General features: G+C 40.2%; 1 protein-coding gene across 1 annotated transcript; it reads left to right on the forward strand.

Moving 5' to 3' along the window:
- Positions 1–635: 635 nt before the first annotated feature.
- phldb3 (pleckstrin homology-like domain, family B, member 3) lies at positions 636–25,753 on the forward strand. The gene is made up of 16 exons (XM_005754286.1): positions 636–792; positions 973–1,045; positions 9,795–9,950; positions 10,113–10,223; positions 10,534–10,671; positions 11,094–11,222; positions 13,041–13,214; positions 15,980–16,087; positions 18,774–18,875; positions 19,077–19,164; positions 19,700–19,877; positions 21,034–21,115; positions 21,486–21,635; positions 22,275–22,485; positions 22,749–22,834; positions 25,044–25,753. The coding sequence occupies exons 3-16, from the start codon at positions 9,804–9,806 to the stop codon at positions 25,176–25,178; spliced, it is 1,839 nt and encodes a 612-aa protein (XP_005754343.1). The 5' UTR covers positions 636–792; positions 973–1,045; positions 9,795–9,803; the 3' UTR covers positions 25,179–25,753.
- The last annotated feature ends 39 nt before the right edge of the window (positions 25,754–25,792 follow it).

Consider the following 25,792-nt stretch of genomic DNA (forward strand, 5'->3'; position numbering starts at 1 on the left):
AAACTGCAACTGTTGCATTTTTACCCAAACCACGACCTCTTTTCTGAACCTAACCAAGTATCACAAGATCATACCGAGGTTTTTAAATGTACAAAACCCAACCATGTAGTTTTATTAAGAGGGTGTAAAAAATCTCTTCAAAAGGGGAAATTCTTCACCCTGTATACCTGGACACCAGTCAATAGATATTAAACTTGTGTTCAGTTAAATGAAACTATGGGGGTCAAGTTTGGACAACTTTTGTTCAGAAGCACAAATTATTAGATTAAACTGGCTGTTTCATGAATTTTGTGACAAATTTGGACAAATCTGTCACAAAATTAGCCACCCCCCCTAGGGAGTTAATCCGACCATGCTTCTCAGAACTAAATTGGAGCCTGTGCAGTTGTTTCAGCCTCTTCTGTATCAGTATATTATTATATTATTCCCACAGGAGCATGTCATCAAATGTATTTAAGTAGTCTCTTCGCAGAGTATGGCAGCATGCCCAGATCACTCCACAATGAGAAAACCCGGTCAGTTCCCGGAATAGAAATCCCATTTCAGTGCCAGACTTGAACGAAACTCTCCCTGAGGTCTCCACAGCGCAGAAACCGGGTGTGAGGTCTGTCGAGAAAAAAGGTATGCATACTGGTTTGTGACTACCGCTAGCCTTAACACTTTAATTAGTCGGCATCCGCCTTCTCTGTCGTCGCCCTCCTCCGCGTGCTTTCACCTGTTGGTGCCGACAAACCGCTCGCGCTCATCTGTCATTATTTTTCTTTTTGCTGGGAAGGGACTGAATCAAACCAGGTGAGGATTAAACACCAGAAAAAATGCGATAAAGTGAGCCTCGGTTTAACAGAGACAGCAGCTGGCGAGGTCAAAGTAACGCTGACAGTACCTGAAAGTGAAACAGCGTTCAAAAAAAGTTTACTGAAGTGACTCTTCGCTGTTTTTTTTCCCCCTCTCGTGTTTTCCCTTCTGACTTAGTCCGGCTTTGTCACTATGCTATGACTCGTCAGAGGACCCGCATGTCTTGCTGAAGTTGGACCACGTTTATCAGGTAAGAGCCGTATTTTTGTTTTTGAATCGGTTTTGTTGTTTAGCAGCAAGTCAGCAGACCTCTCCAGCACACAGTTTTTGCTCTTGGCAGAGAGCCTTAATCGGCAGGCTGTGTTTAAACCTCAATCTTGACATTACTGTGCTGTTACCAACTTACCAGCGACCATCTCTAGAGTATATAATCTCTCCACTCAGAACAAAAGAGAAATTAACACAGTTTCCTCAAAGCAAAACTGTCCTCTTGCTTGAAACCTGGGCTGCGTTAATAAAATGATAGTGTTTCGTAATGTTTCATCCCACGCTTTGACTCACGTCTTATCTTTAAAAATATCCAAAGCAATGTCCTCTGAGATAAATTTCACAGAGTTTATATAAATTTCCCCTTTTTGTTTACAACGACCCGGGGATACCTCCCCTTTTATCGTTCCATCAGCACTCAAAGTAAACAGTGGGTGGGAGAGCGGGCTGAGGTGGGATTGTGAGGATTTGTTGTCTGGAGTCTTCTGCCTTTGGCTTTTACTCCCCAGTCTCAATCACACATGTTTTGTCTGAATGCACATTTGACAAATCTGTGTCTGAGCCCAGTGTCCCGGGTAGTCATTAAAGGATAACTCCTTGCATCACTTCATACCGTGTACATTATAACATACCATAATAGACCCATTTCTGTAATATACTCACATATCTATATTATTGCTAATATATATTGTAATATATCTATATTACTAAAGCACTTCTGGATGGATGCAAACTGCATTTCGTTGCCCTGTACCTGTGCATGTGCAATGACAATAAAGTTGAATTCTATTCTATTCTATTCTATCACAGTTCCCACAGGTTTACTCAGACCAAAGTACTGCTGTGAATACAGTTGAACTTGCCTTGATGCCAGGAACTGAAACACAGTAGCAGATAAATCACAAGGGCCTTGAGAGATTTTCTCACATTATACCTTAATGCCTGCATTTGCTTTATACTTTGACTTTCTAATGTGTGGGTCTTATTTAAGGCAACAGTTAGATGGCTGTGTGGCTAAGAGAAAGCGAGCTTTCTGTTTGTGATATACAGTATTTTAGTTTGAGTGCAGCTGTGAACTTGCGACAAAGCTCAGGTGTTACTAGTAACGTCTTCTAATACACTGTGTGACAGTGATCACAAAATCAGGATTTTGAAAATGAGGATTCCTGCCATCATGACACGTGGGTTTCAAAATCCAAAATCTGTTTTTTTTAAAGTCTGACTAAAAGAAATGTAACATGACAATCATAATTTCATCAGTTTCTGCAGTAAAGTTTTAGTCTTACGAACACTCTAAAAACTGAGAAGAGTGGAAAATCCACATTTTGTTGGACACATGAGTTTTACTTTCCTTTTGTTTACTTATTGTAAATTACCAAAGCTTAGAACCAACTGATTGCCCAACTAACGGTTGCAGCACTACATTGAAGATGATGCATCAATATATTTTTCAACTTTTTATAATGTGCTCTCTCCTTCTCCTGATTTCAGCTGTTGTGTTTCAGTAAATAGAGCTTGACTTGTTGAAACTATCTTTAAGTGAGAAGAATAATGTTGACCCCTGAATAATATCCTGATTTAAAATAATTCACCATGTTTCTGCTCAGTTAGGGCTCATTACAAGCAGAAAAAACCCATATGAAAGTTCAGAAAACAAAACAATATTGGCTAAAAAAGCTAAATGGAAAGTTCATAATCTTGTCTGTTTATTTCTCATATTAGATAGATTCCTTTATTGTTTAGAGAGCTTATATTAGATATCTTTTATCCCTCAAACACAGTATTTGAAGTACTCGCAACAATACTTTGTCATAGTGTTGGCACTGGATTAAAGCATTTAAAATTGAGCCCATACTTGGCTACAGAAACCACTTATCTGTTTGTTCTACTTTGTTTTTTTCTGATCTCGAAGCCAAGTTCTGAAGAAGAGCCTTGCATTTTCATTCTCTAGGATGCCTCGCACAATCTGGAAAGTACGAATGACAACTGAAACTAATTTTAAAAAAGCTTCATCTTGTCAAGTTCCCATTGCCATCACTAAAAAATATCTAAACCTGACATTAGCCGGTCAAGAAACTTTCCACTGGAATGTGTAAACAACAGTGGTTCTGCAGTGAGATTTCCAGTAACAGTTGCTTTTCCCAGTTTTTTTTTCTTCTCTAGTCAGCCTATTTTTCATAAGTGAAATACATAATTCAGATGCAGAAGTCTATGTTGTTGTTGTTGTTTTTAGTTGCATCACTGCTTTTGTTATATGCGTTGCCAACCCAGGTGTCAGGCAGGATAGACCGCTCCACACTTAACAGCTGGGTGACGGCCAGGACTGCTTTCACCTGCTCTTCCTGCTCAGAAACTTGTGTGGCGATGACAGCTTTCGGGTCCTCTGTGCTGAGCCAGCAGGAGCCATATGCAGCAGATCCAGAGATTGCTGCAGTCATCCACAGGATTCACTCTGTTAAATTTCAGTAGGCTTTTGGCCCAAATGTCCACAAATACTTTTTCCTCTGCTTCATGAAGGCTAATGAGTGTGCATAAACATTTAAAATGTGCATTGCACACATATAAAGCAGTACCTATTGCACTCCGGCTGAAGCCAGCACTGGAACACTAAACAAAAGATTTTCCAACCAAAATTCATTCTTCTAAAATGAGACCATCACTTTAAGTGTTTTTTTTGTTGTTGTTTTTTTCCTTTGCTGCGAGCCAGAGAGTGTAGCAGGGCCAGTGCGAGTAAGTGGTAAAAAGTGGGACTTCTGTGCTTACATTTTTGACAATAAAATAGGAAATTTATTTTTGTTCTCTGGAAACCTTCTATGAATAAGATAGTGATGTAATGATGTCAGGCCTGCCATTGAGCAGAACCCTATAAGGTCTGGTGATTTGGACTGTGTGATCGAAGCCACAGCCTGTAATTGTGACTAATAAAAAGAATATGTGACTTGTCCTAATAGGTCGCAAGGCTTAATGGCTGGTTTTGATGTTTTTCCTTCAAAAGATGAGAGACAGCAACTAACTGGAGAAGCCTTTTATGATGGCCATTGAACATGCACTTCTGATTTGTGTCATGCCAATGTACAAGACGCTACCATGCAGTGTAAAGTCACAGTGTATGTATATTTTGGAAAGCCAAACTGATTTTATAACTTACCGATCCTTTAAATGGACAGAATTAATGACGTTTTTGAGTTTAAGTTTTAAAGGTATTGCTTCTTTTTAATTGTTCTGCTCTAAAAACTTGCACAGGTAGGTGTTTTGATCATACCCAGTTTAGTATATAAAATCCTATAAATTCCCTACAGTTGTTGTTTGCCTGGGCAAATATTAACTGCTGAAAATCAAACTGTCACTGTATAAGCTCGGTCAGCTCCTACTCATTCAAAAGGATCTGGCTTCTCAGTTTTTTTTAATTGTGTCTGTAAAATTAGTTTGAAGCTGATGCACTTTTATCGCTCAGACCTGCATTGTTATACTATTATGAATGAACTGAGTGAGTTCACCTCTAAGCCTTCCTCGTGTGGATTAATTTGGCATTGTAAGCTACCCTGCTCTATACGAGGCACTTTAGCTCACATGCTGCTCATGTGACGTTTTCCCTATAGCTCTCCTGCATTGAACACACAGTGACAGGCTGTAATCAGCATTCACACCCACACAGGGCATGCCATGGTCAGAGCTCTTTTGTCCTGAACAGCTAGTGGAATATTGCTGTTGTCAGTGTTGACTTTATGGTTTTGTGCACACTGTGGTTATCCCCATACTTTTCGTTAGCCACTTACTAATGAGGGGTCCGGATGAGGACAAGGTCATTTTGGAGTGTTATTGGAATGAATTGTAAACCTGTCACAGGCAGCTCTGAGTTTAGAGTCAAAATGAACAAATGGTTTTCCTCCACACTATGTACTGTATTCAGTTCCTTAGAACCATCAAAAAGGAATCAAACTCCTATTACCTCTGCGCTCCGTGTTCCTCCTGCAGTTGATGGATGCACAGCTTTTGTGCTGTTCCTGGCCAGACTCCATAGGCTAAGGCCTGACAACCACTCCCCTGCGAGCACCCACCCTTGAACCAAGTCCATGAAGCTCTGGGGTGGAGCAATGATAACCCTATGGCAGGCCGATTAGTAGTTGACCTTGACTACTTCTTCCTAAGGTTGTTTTTTTTCCCCCCCCCTGAATGCCTCTTAGTCTGGGCACACCTAAGACCAATTTAGACCTTACTGGGGGGCAAATTGCCCCAGAAAACATAGCTCCTGGGATCAAGCAAGTACGCAAACCCCTCCCACACGATAAGATGGCAATTAACGGATGGAGCTTAATCATTAGGAAAGGTAAAGTTGCTACTACTCCATGTCAAAAGGAGCTAGTTGAGGTAATTCAAACATCTGACTTGGATGCCTGCTGGACACCTCCTATATGTGGTGTTTTGGGCATGTGTCTGTTCCAGGCAGAAGGCCCTGGAACAGACACAGACATAATCTCTCCACACAAGATATGGTGGGGTAATTATGTGTCTCAGCATGCTTGGGAATGCCTCAGTGTACCCTAGAATGAGTTAAAGGAGGTGGCTGCTTATACACCTGAACCCCGATAAGGAGGAGAGGGAGGAATAGCGTCATTCAGTTTCTTTTCAATTGTTACATTCAGTTTTAACCATAAAGCTCCACTTCATAATAATAGTCACTTAGGGCACTTTACATGTCAGATAAATCTTACATTATTATTATGGAGGGAAATCCAGCAAAGCTACTAAATATGATCCAAAGCTGAAACAGAAAACATACAAGCCAGTCATTTTGTTGCACTGACACATGCACTGACAGACATAGCTCTCCCTGTTTTATTAAGCTGTTGGTATTACAGTTGTTAAAGGTTCAGTTTTTGTCGGGACTCTGATTAAGCCAATAATAAAGTAGCACATGTGTGTATACGTAGTGAACGTGTAACTTCCAAGGGGAGGTGTGGCGATCTTTTCAGTCCCTGTTTTGGTGGTGGGGTTGGGAGGATCCCTTTACAGGAAGAAATCTTGAGCAGAACCCTGGGTGGCCTCCAGTCTCGGCTGAATTGAAGAATAAGCAAAAGAAAAAATATTCCAGTTTCAGGAACAGATTATTTGAATTTAGATAAGGTTAGCTTTTGTTTGTTAAACCAGTGGGTCAGAGGCATACATTTTATTCTTCAATTTACACGTCACGTGGAGCATTATTGATTTCAACATTATATAATATCAACTTTGACTCATTTACAGTTTGATTAAAACAGCACTTATGACATCATCAGGTTACCTTGGCTCAGGCTTTCAGACTTAATGAGAAACTCCACAGATTGTTACAAGCAAAGTCTCCTACAACTCGCTGGGAGTGCTTCTGCATACACGGACAAGTTGTATAAAAGCTTTTGTGGCTCCAGAGGGAGCTGTGCAAAGTCTGATAAATATCTTCAACTAATGTGCTGTGAGTCAGCATTGGTTGGGATTGAAGGAGTGCAGGATTGGAAAGGTGTGAGCTCACCAGTTTTCCGTGACCTCCTTATCTCCGCTTAAGTCTTGTAGCTCAAGGCTGTGTTAGCTGCTTCCAGCATACAGGAGCGCACACACATACCAAAACTGCTATAAGTTCTTGAAATTACAGGCAGTGGCAGCAAATGAAATGTTCCAGAAAAAAATCCAATTTGCTGGTTAGTCATGAATCGGGACACAAACCCACATACTGACTCACTTCTGTTTGGATAAGCTGGGATCAAACGAAGTGAGAAGCATCACAGTAAAAGAGCAAGATAAAACTTTTCTGAAGTGAACACACATGCTGTGTGAGATAAAGTGACACGAGTAGCATTTTTCTCATGTCTGCTTGATATGTTGTCGAACAGGCATAACCCCTTCACACTGTTTGTGTTGTGGTGAGTCAGATATTGGCTATAAATGATCTGTGACTGATACTTTGCACCGATAGAAGTTAACGTATATGATCAGGCCGATTTCTGAGGGTTACGTTTTTGCTTTTGCTCTGGGGATTCCTTGCATAACACGCACGCACACACACATTCACACATACACACACGATCCCACTTGATCCTGAACTGCATCTCCGGTCATTCTCTCTTTCTCTGGCATCTTATTCTCCAGAGGCGCTCCCCTCCCCGTAATCAAGTCCAATTATTTTGGGCACAAAACTCTGCTTTGTTCTTTGATCTGCCTTTCAGGCAGAGCTTTGCTCCCCCTATTTTTTTTTTTACTGTCTCGCTCCATCTTGTTTCATTAGTGTTTCTTTTGCCTTTTTGATTGTTTTATTTACACAAACCACCGTGTTAATATGGAGGCCTGGACTTTACTCCTGTATGTCTTGGCTCTAGCATTGATAGGGTATCTTGCTGGACTTTAGTTAGAGGTCAAACACTTGCACTAATGTTTGTTTGGATTATGATGTAACTCACTGTGACGCTCTCCCTGTCCTGTTTTCCCTGAAATTGACAGCTTTCACTGGATATCAGAGGATCAGAGAGCGAGGACCCAACTTTTTACACATTAACTTTCTCTCTTTGTGTGTTACTGTAATTGCCCGAACTATGATACAAAGCATACTGTCTTAATTCTTTTTGCTTGCATTTTTACTCCTGTTTACTCCTATTTAGTGGCCAAATAATTTATGTAGTCCAGTCTAATATAGGATACATATTTCTTTTATGGTGCCTCTAATGTTCAGGTTTTTTGTTTTTTTTTTTACAGATGTTTTTATTCATGAACATTTCATCAATCAGGTCTTGAATGAGGTGTTGTGCAAGACTCATTATGGTGATAGGTGCTTGTAGGTATTCTAGGCTGATACGTATGTTTAAAGCAACAATTTGAACAAAATCTAAAACTAATATGTTTTTAAATTATTATTATATTTCTGTTATTTAATACTGTACCATGTAAGGAAATGTTTAAAATAACTTAAGTGTGTTAAATTGTTTTAGCCCGATTTGATTACAGACCAGTGTCAGCCAAAAAAGATATGTCGGTGGATTTTTTGGGTGTTTGTAATACTCTTGCCCACCCTTGTCCTGGGGTTATCAGGACATAGTGATTCAGCATTTGTCAGGACAGGATAACTATCTTAATAGATGACTTCATTAGTGAATAAAATGTTTAATTATTCAATATTGTTACATAAAATTTATTAGAAATGTTTGTGTAATCAAGCATATGCACATAATATTACAAAAATATTAATATTAATTAACTTTCAATCTATGTCAAAGTTTTGTTACTTTGCTTAGTTGTCTGGACCTCCTTTCATTGGGCTGCTGGTTCTTGGTGTTTTTATTTGTTTGTTTTTCTGTTTTCATGTAAAATGTATGTTATTATTATTTTTTAATAGCTTCTGTCTCGTGGGAGCCTATATATCAGTGTCATACTGTAAACTGTGACTGCACGGGGAAAATAACACACGTCACAGACCATTAATAGTCCTCAGTCACATTTCTCCTTTAGGTACCAGAAGTGGTAAAATATCACTCCTGAAACGGAAAGTGCAGTTTCAGCTTGTTTTAGGGAAATACCCTGTATACATACCCCATCAAAAGATAACGCTTACATTTATTTGTGTTTCCTCCACAGACCACTCTACATTCTTAAAAAGGTAGATGAGTCACAGTGATCTAGTCTTTATTTTAAAGGTGCAAATTCTACTCTTTCACTGTCAAGACGTAACATGTTTGTTGTATGAACATTATTGTAATCTATAGCCACACGTAGGACACATCAGCTTTTTTTCCATCCATTATATCACTAGAAATGAGATGTGCCACCCCCTTGCTGTTCTCTGCTGCTCTCTGTCCATGCCTTTTCATCTCTCCCCAGTGCTCTTCTTCCCCCCCCCTCTCTGGATGTCAGCTTGCCAGTGGTTGTTTGGAAGCTCTCGCTCATATCTTGGCTTAAATTTATCTCTACTTTTGCTCAGCGTGCATTCCCTGCAACCTAATAAGGTCTGCATGGAGGGAAAGGAAGAGGGCACAGAGGGCGAGAGAAGATGGTGGGAAAAGGTTGGACAATAGTAATCAAAAGTATTTTCCCACAAATTTGTTTTGGCCTGTGCACACATGGGTGTTTCTGCTAGGGTTTGTTTGTGCGTGTGTGTAGAGAGAGAGAGAGACCACAAAGATGAGGGTGAAAGCACAAAACATAATGAAGAGATTAGGATATTGTAGGCCTATTGTAGGCTGACATGTTCCTAAGCTCTTTGATGTAGCACATCATATGCTCTGTACGTAACAATATTTTCTTCAGTAAATCCACATGAATGTGACAGAGAAGATAAAGTACAATATAACAGTACTTCAAAGCCTTTTCTGATCTTGCTCCTTTCAAATTGTAATTGATGACCATTGAAGCTACAGCAGAACATACTGTTGTTTATCACGCTTGTGTCTACACACGCTGATAGTCCTTCGCTAAGAGAGAGACCCTGAAACCCAACCACAAACCACCACGCATATAGGATATTAACTCCGCTCTTTCACTTCCACTCTTCAAAGCAAGGTGTTTTCACAGACTGTTTTCTGGAAGCTGGAGGGGATTTCTCTGCTTATGCTGCTTTATTCAACCATCCTATCCCCTCAGCAAACTGTCACCTGATCCCTCACACACCTTCAGCCATGCAGCATATTAGATTACTACAATACTCACTAAAGTCAACCAGACACCCCTCCAACTCCACACTCTCCAGCTCTCATTTACTCCCTCCTCTGTTTCAGACTATAGAAATGCCCCAACACAATATGGAAAACTCCAGGAGTCAGTGGCAGCAGGGTCTGCGGCCTCCGTGGATCACCAGAATGACTGAAGGTCAGAGTCCCGCCTCCTCAGGGGCAGAGTCTGACACAGAAAGTAGCAGCGCAGAGAACGAGAAGGTGAGGGAGAGGAAGCTGTCTATGGTGGTGATGTAGTCATTTGTTAGACCTTTTAATTCTGGTTAAAACAATGAATCATCATTGCTGGTCTGAGCCCTTCCCAGCCTAACAGCCTGCATGTGGTCACTCTGTCTGCTCATTCTTTTTCCTGCTTTCTGTCAGACCTTCATTAAAAAGTTGGAGGTGGGTTCACTGAGGGTCCTGCCATCACCCTCCGTGCTCCAACAGCGAATCACAGAGATCGAACAGCAGAAGGAAGAGCTAAACATTGAGGTGAGCATGTCACATGATCTGGACAAAAACGTTATGTCACCTTGCAAAAAAACTGCTGGATAAAGTCGCTGAAGAGCTGATAGGGTTAACATGTTATTCCAGTTATCTGATTGAGAAAATTGACTTGGAATTATCAGATCAATTGCGAAACTTGTAAAAGTGGTTTTGATGTTTCTGCTGATGCATGCACAGTGAAATTGCAGCACCGTTTCCAAACTCCACTACAGTCACGATAAAGGAATGCTTAACTCTGACTTGCATAAGGTCAGGTCAGTATGATTCACCTCAGTCGCGTCTTCTACCCTCTTAGCTGCAGCTGGAGATTGCTTTGCTACAAGGAGAGCTGCAGACAGAGAAGGACCGGCTGCACAAACACACGCAGAAGCTGAAGGATCTACAGGAGGAGGCCGGGCAAAGAGAGAAGCACAAACACACAGACAGACAAAAGGTAAAAGATACATGTGATATTATCTAATACAGTTTTAGTATTTTTTTTCTTTTTAAATACTTAAAACTTGGCAGACGTTATGGTTTTTTTTTTAACCCCTAACCTCCAATGCCACACCTTCATATTTCAAGCCCTCCTCCACTTCGAGTGTCTTAGTGTAGGACTTACACCCCCAGAAGAAACTGGCATGTAGGCTCAGTAATGTGCAGCTAAAGTCAACACAAGATCGTGTCAGTGATAAGTCAGCTCCCATGCATTAACCGTTAGATGTCAAACATGTGACATGTTTTCAAGATAAATATATCCAGCCCTCATTGTAAACAAAGGTTAATAGACCTGTTGCTCTTGTTTCTTTTCAGGCAGAGTTTTTGTTTTGCATTTCAGCTTTTTGCTCGCTCTTTTCTAACTCTCTGTAAATGCAGGAACGAGAGAATCTGGAAGAGGAGCGACGCAGGGTGGAGGAGCTGAAGAGTAGGTGCAAAGAAAAAGAGAAACTGATCCCAAGTCAGCCAGAAAGTCAGCGAGAACAGCTAATGCTGCAGCTGCAGAAGGCGAGTAGGACATTTTCAGCATGGGTGGAGGATGACAGTTACAGTTACTCATTTGGGTGATCCACAGTGTTCTTTTTTTTTTTTTTTTTCTTTCTTCAATCAAAACATCTGCAAAACCAACAGAGCCAGCATCATTGTCATTTCATCTACAATGATGATTCTTCAAAATATGTTAAACACAAACACAAAACTGACCAGCGGGCTTTAGCCAGATAAGATTCCTTGAAGTTGTGGTAATCAAACGTCTGTTTCCTACTTTAGGGTGTGGGTTGTAAATCATTTTTAAAAACTGTATGCTCAAGATTTCCAGTACCACCCAAAAACACATCTGGGTCTTTTCCGTTTTCTGTTTTTAAACATCTAATCCTGCCTTTTTTTAAATATAGAGAGACACAAAAACATCCCAATGGTTGTGTCTCGATGGCAGTTATCTAGATAAAACATAACTGCAGCTAATGCTTGGTGTGCTGTTTTGATATATCACAGTGTCTCAGATACAAGGTGTGTTGACAGCGCTGAGTCTTGCACATAATATTGTCTTGAATACAGTGAGTGATTGTTCAGTACCTGTTCAACCTGAAGTGCTAATGTTTACCCACACCTAAACAAAACACAGGATGTGTGTTTTGCCTGTGAATGTAACAGAACAAGATGAGAAACCTTTTTTGTTTAAATCGCATTGTTTAATGACAGGTTTAGTGTTGTCCGGTAGCTGGTTCCTTTCTGTGGTAACTTGTCGGATTTATTTGGAAAGGGCTTCTAGAAAACAGGTTTTTCACAAGTTGCTTCACAAGTTGCTTCACAGAAAAAAAGCTGCATACATGCACACAAACAGGACCTAAGTACGTGTTGCACAGCACTAAGAGAGCAGGCATTCCAGTGAGGCCGTTGAGTGTTTCAATAGGCAGTGAAGCATTGAATTTTGTGCTTATACTGGAAGTGTGCCTCCGGTTGCCAAACCTTGAGAATAATGAAGCTCTTAAGTTCACTTAACTTTTTGTCCACATAAGTATGTACTCAAGTCTTTTGATTGTACACTAAAAAGTTTGAGTCACAACAAGATGTTTGAGAAGTATTGTGAGATCATGATAATAAAGAAATACAAATAACCTGGAGATTATAAATAAGCTAATTTTGCATTTGTGAGTAGCAGCATTGTGCCAGCAATTGTCAGTTTGATATTACTAGCTGTGTAATAAAAGGTGTTAAACTACTTCTCAAAGGAAGTGTAGCATTGTCGATTGATTTCTCTCTAGTAAACTCTTTTGTCATGTAAAGTGACGATGGAACGAGGCTTGCCAAACTTTAAAAAGTTCTGCACAAAGTTAAAAATATCTCTGTAAGAGCATGAATCAACCTTTAAAGGTGACCATACTCATACATGGATCTGCACTAAAAAAATCCAGTAAAGAGTTCACTCTTATTTATGTTATTATTTTTATTATTATAATCTTGATTGGTGTATTAAATAAGGGTGCTAACAGTGCTAACATCTGGATGTGTGGGGGGGTTATTGTTTTAAGCATATAAGTAGAAAAACCAGTGACTGGACTGCATAAAACAGAACGATGGAATGTTTCCATCAATCAACCAGTCAATTCATTCAGTAGTTATTGTTGTACTAGAGTGCCAAAGGCATTGTTTTTTTATCTCCCCTCCATCCATTCACTTTTGATTTTCCCACATAAATTTCTTGGGGATGTTACATTCATAAACCTTCTCTTAGGCTCCAGAACAAGACACATTTTAGCAAGCAGTTCACAATAAAAAAGCACCTTTATTTACACAATATTTTTTTTTTTTTTGTCTTCATTGCAGGAGAAGGAGGCGATGGAGGCATCAGTTCGGGCCTTTGAGGATTGGGAGTTTAATTTTCTGGAGCGAGAGACCAGCATTGTTGAAGAGGATGAGAGCAAATGCAAGGAGAGAGAGAGTGAAGGAGAGCTTGAAAAGGAAATCTCATGCCAGAAGCTTTTGGTCAACGTTGCACAGGTAAACAGCGCGTCTTTGAGATAGTTTTTGAGACAGTTACACAGCTGCTCCTTGAAGTGTTATCAGGGTCACATGCTTTTTTTTTTCAGTGTTTACTCTCACATAAATTCCGCATCAGTGCAGACATGTGATGTCATATTTGTGCATACAATAGGTGGATGAAATGATAGGAACAGCTAACACTTGAATATATACCAGTACAACAGTTTTCCAAAAGATCTATAGAAACAGGACCCAGTTCTTTTTGATCACAGTCTGGACAGTCTCCATGCTTCTTTTAGAGACACATAAAGATTGTGGGTTTTTTTTTCTAAAATGTGTTGCACCATGCTCCTAGCTTTTGCTGAAATCTGTTTTCCTCTTTTTGAGAGTTAAAATGAGGAGAAGACCGACCAGAAAGTGAACAGAAGAACCACAAATTTGTGCTCCTCCAACAATAATCACAGAGTTGTTGGCATCAAACAACAAAGTGATAAATCTGACTCGGATAGCATTTCAGGGCTGTTGCACTTTAAAAGTGAAATTAATCACATTAATCACCACATTAGATGGGTTGTTCTGCTGTACACATAACCTCTCTTTGCAGTTACAGTTCATGCTTGTTTTTATGGATTTAAGGCTTGTTCTTCTTCTTTCGGCACAAGCTTGTACTCTTTACCTCAAAACGTCACCTTGATTATGTCGCACAGCGCTATACAAGAAGCTTAATCAGGCCACCATGAGTGAAAAATTATAGAGCAAAACACATGGAAGCAAAAGAGGAGAGATGATTAGGAGAGTCTGAAAAGATTAAAGAAGATGAGGAGATATGGAAAAAGAAGGGTTGCACAATCCTGACTGAAAGATAATATTGTCGACTAAAAATGCTTGAAATCATGCTTATTTGTGAGGGTATTTTTTAAGAGATTAGCTATTCTGCCCTTGAGCAACATTAAACCAACAAAACTCTTCAGATCAGGATTCCCATGGCAGTTTCAAAAGATCTGTAACATGTTGGCACTTGAATTTAAATTCAATTGTTCAACTGACACGTTGGGTGTGCATACTCTTATTTATGGACTGGGGTGACCGTGGCTCAGGGGGATGGGAAGCGTATCTGTAACCGGAAGGTCACCTGTTTGATCCCCGGGCTCTCTGTCCTGGTCGTTGTGTTCTTGGGCAAGACACTTCACCTACCGCCTACTGGTGTTGGCCAGAGAGGCCGATGGCGCGATATGGCAGCCTCGCTTCTGTCAGTCTACCCCAGGGCAGCTGTGGCTACAACTGTAGCTGCCTCCACCAGTGTGTGAATGTGAGAGTGAATGAATAGTGGAATTGTAAAGCGCTTTGGGTGCCTTGAAAAGCGCTATATAAATGCAATCCATTATTATTATTTTAATTTCTAATTCAGTAACTGAACTTTGGAAACCAGCAGTCTGTATGTGGACTTCACCTTAATTCAGGGGTGGGCAATTCCAGGCCTCGAGGGCCGGTGTCCTGCAGGTTTTAGAATCACATGATTAGTTCGTTACCAGGCCTCTGAAGAACTTCAGGACATGTCGAGGAGCTAATTTAGCCATTTAAATCAGCTGTGTTGGTTCAAGGACACATCTAAAACCTGCAGGGACACCGGCCCTCGAGGCCTGGAGTTGCCCACACCTGCCTTAATTCCTAGTGCAATTTATTTTCTGTGTTGTCAGGTCATTTTTCTATCATGGTTGGGTGCTGCTTATTCTGAGCTAAATGTTCAGACCCCAGTAATGATCTCATGCTGATTTTAGCAGGCAGCATGTGTTTCGTAATATAACCTGATGATGACACTAACTGAAAACTCATCCTGACTAGCCAAACTGTGTGCCAGAGTGGAGTTAATGTGATTAACGATCTTATGCCTCATTTAGAAGTCTTCTATACTCTGAATAGTCTCACTCTCTCACAGATTATGTCCAATATTTTTTTTTATAAAAGGAAAGAAACGCACCAATTACACAGAATGACACAAAAACAACATCGCTGACATTCTAAGTCAGAGGATCACCAAAGAGGGATTAATGCTCTTGGGAAATTTTTTTTTTTGCATGTCAGTAATTGCTGAGATATTTCAAAGTGAACCAACCAAACATGACATGCTAGGATAGCTAAAAGAACTAAACTTAAATTCTTAATAGTTTGTTACTTTGTACACCAGTAGTCTTGACTTACATTTCAATGCTGGCTGTTCCAAAAAGCTGTTCTTCCTTCCAACATTTACAATTCCATAAACATAGATGATGAAAATAATGTTCAGTTGTTTCTCAATTAGCTTCAGAATGTAGGAGGAGGAGCGCAGCCCCGGAGATGAAGGCTGGGATTGTGTGAGAGGGATGCTAGTTGACTCAGCTGCACTGTGGCCTCGATGCACATGACATCTCTCACTCTCTTATTGTGACACACTTATTGCCCTAAAGTGGTGATTTTATATCAGCCATATATTCATTGAAGTTGCTTCTCCAGTCCTGCTCTCCTGTGTCAGTCTTGTGCCTCTCATTAACTTGCAAAATGGCCATTTGATTTGCATTGTGTCTCGGCTGAAGAGATGGACTCAGCTTAGTGACCTGTATTTACTCACAGCGACATACGCACTGTCACATCGGGGGATATTTACTCAATATTACATCACAGCATAATGAAAAGATAAGGTAAACTCAGACCAGCTACATGAATCAGCTACAGCACGTGATATTATCTCGGAGGACAGGAAGCCATATCCAGTCCGCACTGATGGGAATGATTGTCTGAATTTTCAGGAGCAAGTCCAACGGTTAGAGAGACAGCTGCGGGACATGGAAAAGGAGAAAGAGAGAGAGATGAATGCTTTGAGGAAAGAGAAGAGGGAGCTCATACACACCCAAATGGTATGTGGGATTTGTCATACTGTGGGTTTTACTAACTTTTGGTCTTTATTTAACTGGTGTAGTTTCTATTGCGATGGCCACATTTGTTAGTTCTGTTACTTTTCTGTTTTACCAATCTGTTTATTTCTTTTTTGTGTTGTCTGTTCTTGATGTTTCATATGCTGGAAGCAGTATTTGATTATTTGGTTAAGGCACAGCAGGCAGCTAGCTCCTCCTAATGACGTTGGCTGTATTTGAATTTTTTGCATTTGACATCGTCATGCCTCTAATTCTTGGTGGCATAGATTCCACAACGTGCTTGAAACACCCCATATAGAGATGGCATCATCATACAGCTACAGCAGATTTTACACTATTACAGTACCAGCAGCCTGAGCCACTGATACAATGCAGGATGGATCCATGCTTTCATGTTATTTACACCAAATTTTGATCCCACCATCCCACAATCTCAGCAGAAATCAAGACCCAGCAGGCCAGCAACAGTTTTCTAATTTTCTGAAATTTTCTGATTAAGAATCTTATGAGTGTTTGTTATACAAAGTATAGTAAACGAGGTAAACCGGGAAGTGAGTTCAGATATGAGTTAAATGTTTTTTTAAGCAGCACAGAATCTGTCTGCAGATTTCAGTTCATAGTGACAAACCTGCAGAGGGCTATCATATGACCCTACAGATCCCCTCATTGCTTTAATATCTTTCAACTGCTGCAAATGAACAGGTTATTCATTCTAACATACTTGTCTACATAAAGCCAATAAGCATTATCTGTCTGAAAAGGTCTAAAAATAACTTTAAAACCTGTTCGGGGGGGGAAGCCCTGAGCTGGTGTCCCACTACTACTACTGAATTTGTATAACATTTGTATAGGTTACCACATTGGCATTCACTTGACTTGTATGGATGGTGGGCCAACTGCCAAACCTCCCAGACTTGTTAAAGGGTAGAAATTCAAACCCACATCTACTCCTGACAGTTTCTACAAATTCACCTTAACAGTTGGGCTTCCACCTCGTACAGACAAAGCCTACACTTTTCAGGCAGTTTTTGGTTCACTTGCACCATTCTCATCAGCCTTATTTCAAGCCCCAGCAGGCACTAAATAAAGCCTAGGCAAACTGTGGATTAACTGCTTAGAACCAAGCAGCAGAGAAAGTTGGTGGCTAGTTAATGATTGAAGTAGAGCATTTAACAGATTAAAGAAAACATATTAACACCGTGAGGCAATAAAGAGAAAAACAAAGTTACATGAGAGTCAATATTATTGTACAGAGAAGATTGACTCCAGATAAATGCTGCTGTTGCAGTAGCATAAACCTATATATTAAGTTAGGTATTAAAAACCTGAAACAAATTAACCAACCTCTATTACTGGTTACAGTTCCTTAAGTGCATAAATATGTTTTTATTCAATCTGAGCACAACTTAACAAAGATCAAAAGAGTTGCACTGCTAGCAAAACTAAAGCTGGATCCAAATCTCTAAATCACTTGTGAGTAGTGAAAGATTTCCGAAAGTCTAACATGTGTCCATGACCTGTTTCTTTCTTTTCAGTTCAGTTTCGTGAAACATCTATCCAGCTCTGAGTATAGTCCACGCTGTCATGTGTTATGTGTTTTCATTGTCAGTCAGTGGCTTCCATTTAATCGGAGTTATGATTGCACCAGTAAAAAAAAAAAAAAAAAGAGCAGGAGACAAGATCTGGATGAGTAAAAGGGAAAATGAGACAAGCAGAGGGAGGAAGCGAGAGTGAGCGAGGAAGGGAGAGAGAAAGAGAGAGAGCAAGAGAGAGCGAGATTAACTCAGACTAAAAGGAGGGAGGGAAAGGGGTAGAGAGGGAGGAGTAAGCAACGTGAGGGAGGGTGCTGCAGTTGTGAATGTGTGGATGTCTGAGAGAGAGAGAAGGCAAGCTGGGAGAAGTTTCACATCCTTGCAGCGATTGGTAAGTAAAATGACTGCACTCGAGTTGATTTGTGTGACTGAGGGTCTTTAAAATAGCGTCCGTCATGAAACTGGATTAATGTGAAGTTCATCAGCTGTTGTAAATAAGAGAGGGGACTGAAAAAGGGAGGGCAGAAGGGAGTGGCAGTACAGAGGAGGAGAGAGGGAGAAGCAGTGTCAGACAACATGGCCAAGTGTGTATGACTTTAATATGACTGCATGCAGGATGTGGTTTGCTTGTCACAGATGTGTTGGGAATTTTAGTGCTCTGAGGTGTTTGTGTATTTGTATATTTATTTGTGAAAACAGTTGGATTGTATTGTGTGTGGAAAAGAGATATTTTTGAATATTTATCAAATCCCTTAGAAAACAACACTGATGTATGTGCAGCAGATGTTTAACAGCCACACTTCTGCTGCCAGCATGTGCTGTTGTGCTGAGTAGTGAAAGAGGCGGACAAGGGTTAAACAGTGGACTGCATGTAGTGACTGAATTGCTCATGTGTTTGTGACTCAAGCAGGGAGAGGGAGGGATAGAGGGGAAGATAGTGGAGCTGTGATAATTTTTTAACTCATTACAATCCCTCCTGGAAGTTTTAATTCTCAGGCAGATGTGGTATGTTGAGAATGTGTTTTGCTTTACGGTTACAGTTGGTGAAAATGAACAGATTGTATTTGTACCCTGTAGCCAGTGTTGATCACAGATGCTTTACTGAGGTTTGGAATTTAAACCTGGCTTTCAAACAGGTTCGCAAAGACAAGAAGCCGCTCACCGACTGGTCTGACATCACCAGCTCAGCTCCCTGCATGATGTCTCTTTCTCCTCTGACGGTTCACAAGCCTCCGCAGGTATGCAGCTTGTCACACAGGTTTGGTTTTTTGTTTCTGCAACAGTTAATGTCATCATTTGGTCTAATGTCATAATTGACATTTGTGCTTTAATTCAATTACTGATTTCCAAAACATGTGCTGATAGCTAACAGAAAGATCTGAGATGACAGTGTCTGTGTTTTGAATGTACTTTAAGCACACTGTCTTTTTATTTTTTAGGATCCAAGCAAAGAAGGTGTCAGTCTGCCCAGGAGACGAAGCTCGCATCGCAATAACAGACTAAACGACAGGCCGGTGTCAGCACAAGGTGAGTCCAATTTTTCTACCTCGCTTTGTCCTCTTGATTGCTCAGGCTGAGATGTTTGTGATATAGAACAATAAACATGTTCTCTCTGCACCCTTGTGCTCATTTTGTCTGGTCTGTTTGCTCAGTTCCCTCCCTTTTAGTCAAATCAAAGGCGTGTCAGTAGAGTTGGCAGGTCGTTATTACATTGGTTTTGCCTGTGCGGACCAGATGAGCCTGAGAATCATCCATATACTTAAGCCTTAAATCTCCCCAGTAGTATCTGTTTTTCACATGCCCATCTATCTGTCATTAAATAGTAGCCGGATCTTCAGGGTCATGTCACGTCTTGTCAGGAGTTTGCTCTTCTTCTTAATCCTCTAAGTCTCTTCCTGAAAATCATATCTGACTCTTCTTGTATGTAAAATATAAAATGAGTGAGTTAACATTTTGATACCACATGACGGATTTCTCTCATGCCGAATCTTATAAAAAGCTATTTATGCTGACCAATGCATGTTGTTCTCACATGTCTCTTTTTATTTCCTTCCACTTTCAGTGCTGGTAAGGATGCATCCTGACAGCCAGGCCCCAGAGGCTTTCACATCCCCTGTCCTGTCCCATAGACTGAGCAATGGGCACAGCAGTGGGCACGGCAATGGGCACAGACCTGGGGCCAGCAATGGTGGTGGAGTCCTAACTCCATGTAATAGTACAACAAGCTCTCGTGCTGCCAGGTCAGTGTCTTCACTTTTAAAAAAGCAAATGGGTTCTTTAATGCATTTTTCAACGTTCATGTACTAGGTAATTATATTCACATGCAACCAGAATGGATTTTAATTGCTATTCTTTTGGCCCACTGAGTGGAGAAATGTAGCATGTGAAGGGTTTTTGCGCCATAATTCACATTTTTAATACAAAAAATATGTATATATATAATTTGACACTATTAATTAGTGGGTCCTGGTTTGTGGTCATCAAGTATATTTTCAGACACACAAGGCACTATAACCACTTGGCATCAGGTTGCTCCATGACCACAGTTTCTGTTTGTTATGTCTTTACTATAGCAGATAAAACCATTTTTGATAAATTAGGATACTTTCAAACACATTGTGGCAGCAAAGTGCAACAAGAAACCCTCTTAATCAGGCCAAAATTGCACGAACACACAATATAAACCACGTTGGGTGTAAAATCAAAGTGGGAGCAACCACATTTTGCTGTTAACTATTTTCCCACAGCTGTTGTTTTGTTTTCTATCCATATTAGATTCAGTAATTGGTTGAGCAGTTTTACTATATTGCATTATAAATTTTTCCAGTTGGAATAATGGTCAAAGGATGGATTTGAGATTGGGCCAAAATGACCAGATTATTTTATGTTTTTTGGCTTATTAACAAACGACGTTAGCAACACACGTTGTGAACTTGCATACAACAGCAGCAACAGTTGAAGGCGTACTTTGTTGTGTTACTGGAAGTAAACGGGTGTAGAGCTGTCTGTTAATGATAAAACATTTGCAAATGAACATGGGGCTTGCGCAGCAGGAGAAGATAAGGTTAGGTGTCGGTTGAGGTCATTGCACTGGTGTTACAAGTCTGTTCATTGAATAGTATTGGACATACTACATGATGGGTTTCAAGAATACTTCATGATGTAGCACATGTCATGATTTGGCCTTTTGCATTGTCGCATCCTGTCGCAACACTAGCTCAATCTTTGCTGATGATAAGCTTGAGTCTGATTATGCTTCATATGTCCATTTAATTCTACTGATAACTTGTTAAACAAATACAGCTAATTGGATTATTTTCTAAAGAATTTTTTTTTCATTTAAACTAACTGTATAAAGCTTTTGTACTCAATTATATTATTCCTTTTTTCTTACAGTCCATGCCTTTTGGATCTCATTGAGATTGAGAAGAAACTGAGGGAAGCCAAAGCAGAGAGAGAGAGGCTGCTCAGAGAGCGGGTGAGTCACCTGCTGTGGGAAACACTCGCTGACACCTCTAATCATCAGCGACACACTGAATTAGATACGCTTGTCTGATCACTGACACCCACTCAGCTCCAGGAAAGTAGACAGCAGATGTTTGGAGTTTTGTAATGCATGTTTGTAGCACTGGCAGTTGGAGAAACTAAAAAAATGTGCACGCATATGAGAGTTTCAGAGAATTTCAAAAAAGGAATGGAAGGATTTAGAGTGTAACTCTGATTTCAGTCTCCTTTATGCTTTTGGATGCATACCTCCAGCTGGGTTAAACCAGTGTCGCTTCCGTCTTACTGTGTTACCTTGGAAATGGTTTGGATAATAATTTGTTTTGATGTGCGTGTGAACTCAGGAAGATCAGCAACGGTTGCTGTTGGAGGAGAGAAGACAAAGAGAGCTTAATTCTTCCAGAACAGAACCACCAGAACCAGAGACCCCACAAAGACCAGAGCCAGAACCTGAAGAGCAACAACGGGTCATCTCTTCCCCAAACGCCTCTGAGGTATGAATGAAATTCAAACTACAAGTTAGTGAAAAATATTTTGTTTTCCTTATAAAATGATTAAACCTAATGCAACAGACACGCATATGTAGTCCTTTTAATCCATGTATTCTCGATGTTCTTGTCGAGACCTGATGCTGACATTACCCACAATACAAGGAGTTTCCACGAAACTCTAACGCGGGATTGTTAGATTAGTTTTGAGAATTGTTGCCTCACAGTAAGAGGTTAGAATCCACCAGCTGGCTGCAGCCTTTCTGTGTGCAGTTTGCATGTTCTCCCTGTGTTTGCGTGTGTTCTCTCCGGGTACCCTGACTCCTTCCCTGATAAGGAGAAGCAGAAGCGATAAAATGTTTCTGTGGCGGTACCAAAAGACAATGCAAGCTTTGACGCTTATGTCACCTGTTTTGTTGTTATTCTGTTTCATTTTTCATGATTTTATAACTAACTGACTTCCAGCATCTTTAACCAAGACATTTACATTTTTATCATCTCATCCTTGGGGTTTGGGGACCCAAAACAAGTGTAACCACTATAAACTCCAATAGGAACTGGTCAGTTTATCATGGTAAATTGACTGTTTGTTTGTTTTTTTTGTTTGTTTTTTTCAAGCTTCTTTAAAGTCCATTTGTCTTCCAGCAGCGTAGCCTGCCCCTCTTCCTCTCTCCAAACTTTGACCTGAGGGCCCATGTGGAGTCTCTGGGTCATGGAGTGACTGGCTGCACGGAACTGCGGCTGACGTCTCGACGCTGTGCGGGCTTCCTGACCAAACGAGGGGGGAGGGTCAAAACCTGGAAGAAGAGATGGTTCCTGTTTGACATGGACCACAGACGACTAGCCTACTATACAGGTTAGACTGGTTGGAGGGGTGTGCTCGCTGACTCTGTGTTTGCCTCTTTGTTTGAATGAACCTTTCTCTGTCACGCTAGGAGGTGGTCAGACTTATTATAAGATTACATCACATCAAAGTTTTTATTCTAAACATTTTTTTAAATTTTTTTCTTACGTTTTATTGTGCTTTGAAGAAAGAACAAGGAATTTTTTTTTTAAATTCACATTGACTTAAATATTCAATATTAATGTTCTAAAATTCCTTTTTTGCCTTTGCTGCAGACTGTGATGAAAGGAAGCTAAAGGGAGTCATTTATTTCCAAGCAATAGAGGAAGTTTACTACGACCATCTACGAACAGGCACCTCTGTGAGTTCTCATATTTTACACAACTGGACTTTAAATAAATCTGTGAAGTTTTTCATGTGTTCCTGAGCACAGACCTTGGATCAGAAGGGCAACAGTTTGTAAATGTAGCTTAAACTGCACTGGACTCATTTTGTAGAGGTTCTAAAGTCATTTCTTGACATGTCATCCAGTCATAAATCCACCAAAACACTTTCAAAAAATATTTCTAGAATCTCTTTACAGAATGTTTTCAGGACCAATATTTATAATGATTATTAAATATATTACAATAGCGCAGAGAGGAAGTCCAATAAATATTTTCTTTCTCCTGAAACGTACAGTTAACACAAACAAAACAACTCAAGTAGAATTAAGATGACTATCACAGGTACACACATGTGCGTTTGAGTTTATTGTAGTATGTAAACCAGTTACAAAATTTGTTTTGCTACCTTATATTTCCAAATAGTTTTGTTTATATGATATGACCTGATACATGTACCATCATATTTGAATAGACTAGAAATCAAAGGTAGGTTGTTGGTAACATTAGTACTGCTTAGTAAGACTTTTATTTGGTGCTCACAGGCATCTTCTAAGAAAGTAATAGTGTCAACCCTCTTACTTACAGTGACCTTATTCACCATGTAGGAATAAATGAGGAAAAGAAAATCCTCAGGGAAATAGTTTGTGGTCAGAAGATCCTGTTCTTTTCTTAGTTGTGTGAAACAGGTGATTATCAGTCTGCACTTATACAACAAATAGAGGCTAAGTTAATGCTGCAAGACAGAAATTAGAAAGATGGTTAAAAAGTACAAACATTATTGTAACATTAATCTCTTATTACCAGACATTTGTTCTGCTGGGCAGCGGTTTTACTCGGATATACACTACCAGTGAAAAGTTTGGACACACCTTCTCATTTAATGGTATCTATCTATACAGATAGATAGATAGATAGATCTAGCAAAGAAAAAAAATGATAAATAACTCTAAATATGCCTTGCATTTTAGATTCTTGATAGAAGCCACTGTTTGCTTTGTTGACAGTGCTGAAAACCCTTGACCTTCTCTCATTGAGCTTCATGATCACCTGGAATGGTTTTCAGTTCACAGGTGTGCCTTGTCAGGGTTCATTTGTGGAATTTCTTGCCTTCTTAATAGGCTTGTGTTGTGCAGAAATTAGGTTGGTACACAGCTGACAGCCCTATTTGGTTCTTGCCATGATTCTAATAGTTGTCAATCAGCTAAGTAAAGGGAAACAACAGGAACATGGGAAGACTAAGAGTCACCTCTGCTGCTGAGGATAAATTCATCTGAGTCACCAGCCTCAGAAATCGCAAGTTAATGAAAAGCAATGAACACAAGATATTTGTTTGGACCAAGAAACACAAGGAATGGACATTAGACCAGTGAAAATCTGTGCTTTGGTCTGATGAGTCCAAATTTGAGATCTTTGGTTCCACCCGCTGTGTCTTTGTGCAACGCAGAAAAGCTGAACGGATGTTCTCTACATGCATGGTTCCCACCATGAAGCTTGGAGGAGGTGGTGTGATGGTGTGGGTATGTTTTGCTGGTGGCACTGTTGGGAATTTATTCAAAATTGAAGGCACACTGAAACGGCATGGCAACCACAGCGTCCTGCAGTGACATGCCATCACATCCAGTCTGCGTTTAGTTGGACCATCATTTATTTTTCATCAGAACAATGACCCCAAAAACACCTTTGGGCTGTGTAAAGACTATTTGACAAAGAAGGAGAGTGATGGAGTGCTGCGCCACATGGCCTGGTCTCCACAGTCACCTGATATAAAGCCAATCGAGATGGTTCAGAATGAGATGTACCACAGAGTGAAAGCAAAATGACTCAAAGTGCTCAGCATGTCTGGGAACTCCTTCAAGACTGTTGGAAAATCATTTCAGATGACTTATGAAGCTCATCGAGAGAATGCCAAACATGTGCAAAGCAAAGGGGGGCTGTTTTGGAGAATATATAATTTTTTTTTTGCTTGCTACATAATTCCACGTGTTCATTCATAGTTTTGATGCCTTCAGTGAGAATCTACAATGTAAATAGTCATGAAAATAAAGAACGATTAAACTAGAAGGTGTGTCCAAAATTACTGGTATATCTTAACAAACAAAACAAAAAAAACATTACCACTAAGCAAAAAAAAAGCTGCTTCTTCATCAGCTGATGACGGTTTCATTGTCTGTGCCTTCTTTTTAGTCACCACGGCCCAGTCTGACGTTCTGTGTGAAGACATATGACCGTCTGTTCTTTCTGGTGGCTTCCAGTGCAGTGTCCATGCGGATCTGGATGGATGTTATTGTCACAGCAACAGACGAGCATAGTCGTTATTAACTTTTGAATTTACAATCCTTGCTTCTAGGCAGGCAGCGCAAGAGGGCTGTGTTTCCCTCTCTGCTGTCTAAGGTCTGATTTTGTTGAAGATCCACCTCAGGAGCTCATTCTATACCTGGACTCATGAATATGTGAATAAAGTGCACGAGATACAGATGTGGTTAAACTGAGTTGTGGAAACTGTTACTGACAGAGTGATTGATGGCGACAGAGGTTCACCAGCTGCAATCCACAAGCAGCTTCACTCAGCAGCTTGCACAATGGGTGTCTGTTACTGGGAGGTGTTAAGCTGAGTTTTACCTCCCTCTCCTGGTCACAATCCAGCATTACAAGAATGATGTACACTACGCAATAATACACTACAGCAGGTGGTGAACATAATAACAACTCCTGTGCAATACTATGCATTCCACTGTAACAGTCCAAAAATAAGTGTACTTAAATTAGACTGTCAGAGGCACGTCGAGGTTAAACACTGTGACCGTTTTGTGTTGTAATATGTTTTGGATTGCTTTATATTGTCAGATGTTCCCATTAAAATGTCCAAATTTCTCTCAGTTTTTATTGAAGATGCATTGTAAATGACATTTTTAAGATTATTTATTATTCAGAAA

The sequence above is a fragment of the Pundamilia nyererei genome, unplaced genomic scaffold (genome assembly GCF_000239375.1).
Source record: "Pundamilia nyererei isolate P.nyererei 1_Seehausen unplaced genomic scaffold, PunNye1.0 scaffold00534, whole genome shotgun sequence".
NCBI lineage: Eukaryota > Metazoa > Chordata > Actinopteri > Cichliformes > Cichlidae > Pundamilia > Pundamilia nyererei.

Coding starts and splice junctions, on each gene's coding strand:
- phldb3 (XM_005754286.1), top strand. CDS start 9,804: ATGCCCCAACACAATATGGAAAACTCCAGGAGTCAGTGGCAGCAGGGT. Junction 19,165..19,699: donor CAGGCCGGTGTCAGCACAAG/GTGAGTCCAATT, acceptor TTCCACTTTCAG/TGCTGGTAAGGATGCATCCT. Junction 19,878..21,033: donor ACAAGCTCTCGTGCTGCCAG/GTCAGTGTCTTC, acceptor TTTTTCTTACAG/TCCATGCCTTTTGGATCTCA.